This window comes from Microtus ochrogaster, chromosome 8, assembly GCF_000317375.1.
Source record: "Microtus ochrogaster isolate Prairie Vole_2 chromosome 8, MicOch1.0, whole genome shotgun sequence".
NCBI classification, from domain to species: Eukaryota; Metazoa; Chordata; class Mammalia; order Rodentia; family Cricetidae; genus Microtus; species Microtus ochrogaster.
In genome coordinates, this window is record NC_022015.1 from 33,551,517 (window position 1) to 33,560,403 (window position 8,887).

The window sequence follows — 8,887 nt, forward strand, 5'->3', positions numbered from 1 at the left end:
GAGTGCTGGGATTAAAGGTGTGCGCCACCACCACCCGGCTTCTGTTGGATATTTTTGAATATCAATGTGATGATTTCTCTCTCTAAACTCACCCGTTTGAAACTGAAAATAAGCTCGTCATAGATCATTTCCAGAACTATACAAAACATGTTACTATTTTGCAGACAGTCTGTTAGTGAAATTTTAACTTCACAACCTTTATGGGGGTCAATTAAAACAAACAACAACTGGACAAGGGCGGCACGTGACTGTAATCTCGGCAGCTAAAGGGGGAAACAGGAGGCTGGGAAGTTCAAGGTCATAAGTCCTTCACACAGCCAGCTGGAGGTCAGTACGAACTAGGAGACCCAGTCTCAAAACCACACAAGCCATAAACTTTACACAAGGCAGACTATTGGGAATCCATCCTCAGAACGGCGCGCAAACAAGGTTATTCAACACAACTTATTCGAGCTTAGGAAATAGAAAGTATGTCATACTTTCTGTCACAGAAAGTGTGAGACACCCATACAATGAACTTCCACAAAACGATTCAAAGACCATGCTGCAATGGAAATAGCTGCATTTAAAAAAAAAAATCTTTAAAGAGATGAGGGACAGATGAGGCCGATCAGTCGAGCCTTGTGGAAGAGCGCACCTGCCAGGTTCTCATGACCTCAATTGCTTTCAGCTGCCCGCCCCTAAAACACCTCCGACTGCCTATCTGCGGGACCCGGTGGTTTCCCTGCCGTGGCTCACCTCCGGGGCCCCACAGTCTGAGCGCGGCCAAAGCCAGTCGACCGCTCAGCGCCATGATGCTCAGCAGGGAGACGGCGCCTAGAGGGTCAAGTGTCTTCTGAATCCCCGCCCACGTGCTTAGCTAAGCCCCGCCCGACACCCTTATCCCCGCCCCCTCGTGCCAAGTCCCGCCCCCCCAGCGCCATCATCACCCCGCCTCTGCCGCACACGGGGCCCAGCCCAGCTCCAGGCACGGTAACAGGGTCCGGTGCGGGCAGCTTCCCGTGCTATGGGACTCTGGGAAGCCAAACTCGGAGGCTTCCTCGGTTAACCCTGGGCTCGACCTTCTTGACCGGGAGGGTGATAACTAGTGCTCTCTGAGCGCTGACCGCGGTCAGGAATTTCATCACACCTAGTCCTCGCCAGACTCCATCCCTGTTTGAGGGGACCCACGTCCGAAGGCTTGAGGCCACGTGACCACTCGGTGACCGGCTGTCCCCAGGCAGCTCTACTCTTTAACGCCTCCAGGGGAGGGCCTAGTACGCGGGAGAAGTTTGGCCGGCCGAGAACGCGGTTACCTTGACGACCGCGACCAGCCCGGACTGGGACGCTCCCGGCATGCCCCGCGCGGCGCGGTGCCGGAAGTGAGCGAGCACTTCCGTCCGCCATCCCTGCCGGTTCAGGCTATTTTGTGTTTTCTGTTCTCAGATCTCTGCAATCATGAAGGATGTGCCGGCCTTCTTACAGCAGAGCCAGAGCTCCGGCCCGGGCCAGGCCGCCATTTGGCACCGGTTGGAGGAGCTGTACACGAAGAAGTGAGCTCTGAGGGTGGACGGGAGGGAGAGGGCGCTGGGAGCGCCTGAAAGGGGCGACAGCCAAAGAAACATCTGTTGCCAGGGTTCTTGAATCTAGACTCCCTACTTTCCATAAACGTACTGGCTGTGACAGGCTTTGTCTTCTGTATGGTCTTAACTAAAGGGGCTCTAGCTGGCCTGTGAATGCTAGCTCTTAATTCAGACAAGCAAATAGTTTTGAGGCTAAGGTGCCACCCCGTTTGACACACGGGCCCTGGTAATTTGTACTAAACCGCGGTATGATTGTCTACCACTTGTAATTTCTTCTTGATTCTAGAATCGTTGATTCATCCTCCACTGCCTCTGTTTTTTTGTTATATTTCCCATTGGCCTTTTTGCCAGTGGAGAGATCTTAGTGCTTGCGTTTGATTAGAAACAGGATGAACTTCAGAACAGTTACAAATTGCTGACATTGATCTAGAGCGTTCCATGAAGAAACAGCTTTCCTGGAGAACCTTTCCACACAGACACTCATGTGTTTTGACGGTGTTCAGCAGTTTTCTACTATTAATGTTTTCACGAGAAATTTTTCGGTGTTTGGTGGGTAACATGTTGTATGTTTCAAAGCACTTTATGTGCACTGTTAAATATTAGCCTTTAGCCATTGGGTGAAATGTGCTGTGTCAGTGTCCTAAAGATGTAGATATTGGCATACTTTGATATTGGCTTATTTCATCCTTCATCTCATCCTCAGATGAGGAGACTCAGGATCAGCTTTCTATTCCTTCATGAGATATTCAGCTAATAAATAAGAGAGCACGGAGTTCAAAATATAGCAGTAGGATTCCAGTTGACACTCAAAGTGAGTGCTGACGCAGTCTCAAAAGATGTTCTCCATTGTTACCTAAGAAAACCGAGTCTTAGGCTAAGTGACCAAGGGTAACAGAGTTAAGAAATGTATTTGAATTAATTGGCATATGCTTTAACTACTGTACTGGGTAGTGGGCCCTCAGTAGTGCTTGATGCTTTAAAGCTGAAGGTATCTGTTACTTCCTGTTAGTTTATGTGTCTGAAGCACTTTTTGTTTTTTAGGTTGTGGCATCAGCTCACACTTCAGGTGCTTGATTTTGTCCAGGACCCGTGCTTTGCCCAAGGAGATGGTCTCATTAAGGTAATGACTTGCCATACTAGGTCAGATTATGTTGGGTATACTCAAAGACTTTTTTTAAAAAAATTTTAGTGTGTGTGTATCAGAGAGAGAGAGAGCGCGCGCGTGCAATATGTGTGTAGATGCCCAAGGAGGCTAGAACTCAAAATGTTCTTAACTATCTCTGGGCTATCTCTCCAGTGCCTGTTCATTACTTTCTGTTTATTTGTTTGTTTGTTTGTTTGAGATAGGCTCTGACCGACCAGGAACTTGCTGTGTAGACCAGGCTGGAATCAAATTCACAGTCAACCTCCTTGGCCTTCCAGGTTTTAAAAAGCGTGTGCTACCATGCCTGGCTCTACTCCTGAACTTTTAAAGAAAAAGGATGGCCTTTCTGATGGTCACAGAAAGCTGCATCTTTTCAGCAATCACTTTGTGCCACGGACTCTTATAAGCACTATGCCCTCTGTGACAACACTGGGACAGTATTTTATCACTGTGTCTTCTTAATGGAATAGCAGACGTAGATGAATCACCATAGGTCATGGCTAATAAATCACTGCATTGAAACAGACTTTCTGGTTTCTAAAAATGTTGACTAGAGCTGGAAACATGGCTCAATGGGAGTATGTGTTTAATAATATCCACAAGGCCTCTGAACCTTACAGAACACTACCAACAAACAAACAAGGCTCTCTGAGCCTCACATAACACCACCACCAAACAAACAAACAAGCAAAATCAAACCTGCACGGTGGCATACCTGTAATCCCAGCACTTAGAAACTTGAGGCTGGAAGATCAGTTGTTCGAGACTAGCCTGGCTTACACAGAAAGATTAGTAAGGAGAAGGGACCATTTAAAGAGCTCCCCTCACTTCCCAGTTCTCCCAGCCCATCCATGCACACTGGTTCCACTTGCCCAGAGATTTCTGTCCTGGGTAGTATAGAAAAGAGAATGTCTGCAGTTGAAGGTGAGAGAGCTGGAGGGGCCTGCATGATATGCTCTCTGTAATAGCGCAGTTTTCGAATTTTATCTGCAGAAAAAATAGAAATGCATACTCTGTCCATGCCTCACAGATGCGCTGTCAGATACCCCTGGATTTCCTCAGCAGAAGCCTCTTTTCTCAACTCTTTCCCATGCCTCACAGATGCGCTGTCAGATACCCCTGGATTTCCTCAGCAGAAGCCTCTTTTCTCAACTCTGTCCTGCCGTCTGATTTTGAAAGGGGAAGTTAGCTTGGACTCGTAGCTTGAGTTCTTACTCCTGGATACATTATATTGTGCATAATGAAGCTTACCGCTCACTACCTCATCTCCTGGGGCTTAAGATCTTCTTGGGATTTTTGTTTATCAGTTTGACATTTTATCACCCTTAAGAATTTGCAGTCACTTGTAAGCCTAAAGATTTTGCTGGGTGTTCTGTCTCTCAGATCATGTGGGGAAATGATAAATCAGACACGTTGCATATTCTATATCATAGTGGTGCATATTTATCCTTTTCTAGTCTTCAACTGATATACCCCTCCCCCTTGTTTTTTTTTTTTTTTTGAGGAGGTTTTTATGTATAAGAATGTTTCGCCTTGAAGCCGGGCGGTGGTGGCGCACGCCTTTAATCCCAGCACTCGGGAGGCAGAGGCAGGCGGATCTCTGTGAGTTCGAGACCAGCCTGGTCTACAAGAGCTAGTTCCAGGACAGGCTCCAAAACCACAGAGAAACCCTGTCTCGAAAAACCAAAAAAAAAAAAAAAAAAAAGAATGTTTTGCCTTCATGTGTGTATGGGTACTGTGGGCATGGTTGGTGCTCTCAGAGGTTAGAGGAGGACATCAGATCCCCTGGAACAGGTGTTAGGTATGGTTATAAACCATCATGTGGGTAGTGAGACCTGAACCCAGGTTCTCTGCCACAGCAGCAAGTGCTCTTAACCACCAAGCCACTTCTCCCATCCTTTTCTGTGTTTCTTAAACTAAGAATGTTACCGTTCGCTTGTTCTGTCTTCTCCAGTAGTTTAGGAGCATCCTGAACCTCAGCATTTGCCTCTCATGGTGTGTCTGTAGTACTGGCCTAGTGTCTGAGGAGGTGCTTGTGTGTGCTGAGTGGCTAAGAAATGGTAACACAGGCCTATCGAAGGCCTAGAACCTTCTGAAATCTGAAGGAACTCTATTCTGTTTGATTAGGAATGCTTCACCCTGGTGCAGCTATTGTACTGAGCACCTTGGAAGAACAATTTAGGATTTGATATTTAGGAGATTTTTTAAAAGATTTATTTATGTAACTGAGCGCTTTATCTACATGTATGACTTTATGCCAGAGAAAGGCATCAGATCCCACTGTAGGTGGTTATGAGCTACCATGTGGTTGCTGGGAATTGAACTTAGGACCTCTGGATGAGCCCCAGTGCTTTTAACCGCTAAGCCATCTCTCCAACCCCTGATTTATTCTATTTTATTGTTTGGTTTTTTTAAAGCAAACTCTCTTTGTAGCTCTGGGTGACCTGGAACTAGCTCTGTAGACCAGGATCACAAAGATCCGCCTGCCTCTGCCTCCCAAGTACTAGGATTAAAGTCTTGCACCACCATCACCTACCTGGCTGTTTAGGAGACTCTTATAGACCAGTGTTATGAGTCTCAAAGCTAGGAGCTCTGATTTTCTTCAATAGTCTATTGGTGATCATTTATGTGAGATGGTTGGTTCTCCTTCATTCAGCAGAGGCTTAGGCAGTGCTTTCTATGTGACGCGCATTGTGGTTTGCACACTTGCACCTGACAGTCAGTGCTGCAGCTCTGACCAGAAGTAGTTTTCAGAGTCTGGTTTCACAGAGTGAAGCTTTCTCTGTACTAATTCTCCATCTTTGGTTTGCAGCTTTACGAAAACTTCATCAGTGAATTTGAACACAGGTAATCAATCCCCTTTTGTTAGTTTTCTACTTTGAAAATAATACATTAGTGGTTTTTAACACTCAAAAACTGGTGATTTTTATTTCAGGGTAAACCCTTTGTCCCTGGTAGAAATAATTCTTCATGTGGTTAGACAGATGACTGGTAAGCCTCTGTTTGTTTCATAATAGAGAATACCAAATTGGCCAGGGTTAGTGATGCCCTCTGAGGTGCCAGTACTGACCGAGCAGTGATGACAGCCTGAGTCACATAGTCCCAGGCTAGCATCGGTGCACTTGGGAGAGAAATGTCACTGTTTTCTTGCCTAAAGATGTCTTAGGTGGTAAAAAGCTGCTGTTGGTAGGTCTGACTTTGCTCATGTTTCTATTCTAGATCCTAATGTGGCTCTTACTTTCCTGGAAAAGACTCGTGAGAAGGTAAATATGAAGTTTGAAAGGCATTTTCTGATATATATGTGATTCGTAATGTATGTCTACTCATGTAGAAGTCACATTCCTGGTCTCAAGTCAATGCCCAAGGAACAACTCGCTTTACAGTTTCTGAGGTTCCCTTTTTCTTTACTTTCTTTTTTTTTTAAATCTCTTCAGGTTAAAAGTAGTGATGAAGCAGTGATCTTGTGTAAAACAGCTATCGGGGCTCTGAAACTAAACATCGGGGATCTACAGGCTACAAAGGTGAGAGCACAATAATACGTACCTTCTCACATTCTGACCTACATTTCCCCTTTGTTTACTCTTTGCCACCTGATTGTTTTGTTTGTTTGGTTTTGCTTTTGTTTTCCCATTTAAGGTTAAGTTGCTGTGAAGACGTTTACTCCCTGTGGCTGTCCATCTAGTCAGGACTCCTTATGGTCTCAGTTGTATAAAGCCTGTGGGCTCTCATCATGGCAGGCGATATGTTTCCCTGTTCTCTTTCTTCCTCTTATGTTGTTGAAGTTTCCTGTCTGTATTTATGCCTTTAAAAAAGAGAGATTTTTTTAAAATTAAATGGTAGCGGTAGGGGCACACACCTTTAATCCCAGCATTCAGGAGGCAGATGGATCTCTGAGTTCAAGGCCAGCCTGGTCTACAAGAGCTAGTTCCAGGACAGGCTCCAAAGCTACAGAGAAAACTTGTCTCAAAAAAGCCAGGAGGAAAAAAAAAGAGAGAGAGAGAGAGATTTGTTTTTATCTTATGTGTGTCTGTGCATCACGTGCATGCAGTGCCAGTGGAGGCCTGAAGGAGGGCATTGCATCCTCTAGAACTGGAATTATAGCTGCCATTGTGGGTACCAGGAACTGAAGCTGGGTCCTCTGCAAGAGCAGCAAGTACTCTTAATGGCTGTGCCATCTCTTTGATCCCATTTGTGCTGTTTTTAGTTTTTGTCCAGTTTGTGAGAGAGGCATGAGTAGAGGTGGCAGTGAGACTAACATAACTAACATGGTGGTTGTCCACCATGTTTATCTACAGACTGCGAGTGCACAAACAAAAGTTTTGCCTTCATTTTGGTAACCATAATGTTAACAAAAATAGTGGAAGTAGTGGTTGGAAGTGTTTGTTTTCATTGGCCTAAAAAGTCCTCCCTTGTTGCTTCCTCGTCCCAAATCACATGCACTCTAACTACATTTGCTTGAGGAATTTAAGACACATCGAAAGCTATGACACAATGAGGAGTGCTGTCTGGGCGTTCTGGGACTTCAGCCAGTCCCCCAGCAGGACCATCTCACCCATGTGCACCAGTTACTGTTCTTGTTGCTATGACCACATAACTGACAAGAAGAAACTTATGGGATGGAAGTTTATGCAGGGAAAACTTGGCTGCAGGACCAAGAAGTGATTGGTTACATCGGTCTGCAGTCAGGAAACAGAGAAAAGCTGATACTTAGCAATTTCTTCATTTTTTTTTTTTTAGTCCAAGACCGCTGCTCTTGGAATGGTGCCAACATTTAGGATGGGTCTTCCTGCCTCATTTACCCCAATCTAGAAAGTCCCTCACAGACATGCTTAGAGGTTGTCTTCTGGGTGATTCTAGATCTCTCAAGTGGATAAATTAACTGGAGATACATATAAATATTTTGGTCTTCCCTAGCCAGGCTCGTAAGTTGGTATGTGTAGGCCGTTCATTTTTACCCCGGGTGCTATCCCATTGTATACGTGTTTTATAGCATATGTAGCTATTCTCCTGTAAAGGAACTTGAGCTGTTTATTGCATTACAAGTGCTGTTCATGTTAGCATTTCTTACTTGGTCTCCCTGGGTGTGTGTCTGAAGGTGGTAGTGTGAGGTGTTCTACTAAACCTTTCAGGCCCCTCTGAAGCTCCCTGTTTCCGGCTTTTGATATTTTCACGCTATTTAGTTCTTCATGACCCAGTGGAGGTCAGGTGGTTTAATTTTGCATTTCTCAGCTGCTGGTGGTTTGCAGCAACCCCACTCCCACCTCTGCTTCTCTTAATTGCTTGTTGCTGTCTTTGCTGCTTGTCTACTGCGTCCTTCACATTTTCTTGCTCGTTACCTCATAGGATGTGGAGTTACACAGCCTATAAATGTCTTCTGCCAGTCTACAGCTTGCCTTTGTATTTTATTCTATATTTTGGATGAACCCAAGTTTTCATTTTTGTAGTCAGTCTAACTAATGTTATCAGTCTTTGCCCTGGTAGCTTAGACTTTTTATTTTGTGTCACTTTAAAGATCTTTTAAGCTGAAAGGCGATTTTACTTCTTGTGTGTAGGAAACCATTGAAGATGTTGAAGAGATGCTCAACAATCTCCCTGGGGTGACATCAGTTCACAGTCGTTTCTATGACCTCTCCAGTAAATACTATCAAACAATTGGAAACCATGCGTCCTACTATAAAGATGCTCTACGGTTTCTGGGCTGTGTCGACATCAAGGATCTTCCAGGTACTGGGCCCTCACACTTCTCAGCACTCAGAGATCCATGGCTGAGCATAGCAGCTGTGAGGTGCTGAAGAAGGCTTAACTCTGTCAGGGGCACATCGCTTTTAAAGCGGAAAGCTTTGTGTACATTCTCAGTTTTACATCTTATGTTCTCTGGTGTTGATTCAAGTCCATGCAAGCCCATCTTTCTCAGTCTCTTCACTCTTCTGTAGGTCCGTCTTAGAAGCTGAGTCAGATCCTATAGGTATTGTGGTGGTGTGCCTCTCCAACCCTCTACAGGGTGGAGGGCATATGGAATCCCTACAGCTGAGACCTTTGCTCTAAAAGGAGTATTTCATACTGTGGAAATAAATTACAGAGCCCTTTGGGAATCTGAAAATGGAAGGAAAAGTAACCAGAGAATTTTGGTGAAAATAAAAGGAGAGTGAGTTTGGAAGAAATTTTCAACATTTTTTCTTTT

The 8,887-nt window shown here is 45.0% G+C and overlaps 2 protein-coding genes across 6 annotated transcripts in view; one reads left to right on the plus strand and one right to left on the minus strand.

Annotated features, from left to right (window-relative positions):
* Sirt3 (sirtuin 3) overlaps positions 1-1,405 on the minus strand; it is a 26,746-nt gene extending 25,341 nt beyond the window's left edge. For 3 of the 5 annotated variants that reach the window (XR_003377317.1, XM_026781700.1, XM_026781699.1), the window contains exon 1: positions 1,130-1,405. Coding sequence is in view for 2 of the 5 variants with exons in the window: in XM_026781700.1 (XP_026637501.1) it covers positions 1,130-1,386 (257 nt within the window). In the remaining 3 variants the exon portion in view is untranslated. Of the gene's footprint in view, positions 1-738; positions 815-1,129 lie in introns of those variants that run through there. The other 2 variants (XM_026781705.1, XM_026781702.1) reach the window with 2 other exon arrangements.
* The window catches only part of Psmd13 (proteasome 26S subunit, non-ATPase 13), a 13,059-nt gene continuing 5,521 nt past the window's right edge, over positions 1,350-8,887 (plus strand). Inside the window, exons 1-7 of the mRNA XM_026781707.1 lie at positions 1,350-1,532; positions 2,604-2,682; positions 5,519-5,553; positions 5,642-5,697; positions 5,926-5,969; positions 6,141-6,227; positions 8,259-8,430. Coding sequence (XP_026637508.1) covers positions 1,438-1,532; positions 2,604-2,682; positions 5,519-5,553; positions 5,642-5,697; positions 5,926-5,969; positions 6,141-6,227; positions 8,259-8,430 — 568 coding nt within the window. The 5' untranslated portion in view covers positions 1,350-1,437. The remainder of the gene's footprint in view (positions 1,533-2,603; positions 2,683-5,518; positions 5,554-5,641; positions 5,698-5,925; positions 5,970-6,140; positions 6,228-8,258; positions 8,431-8,887) is intronic.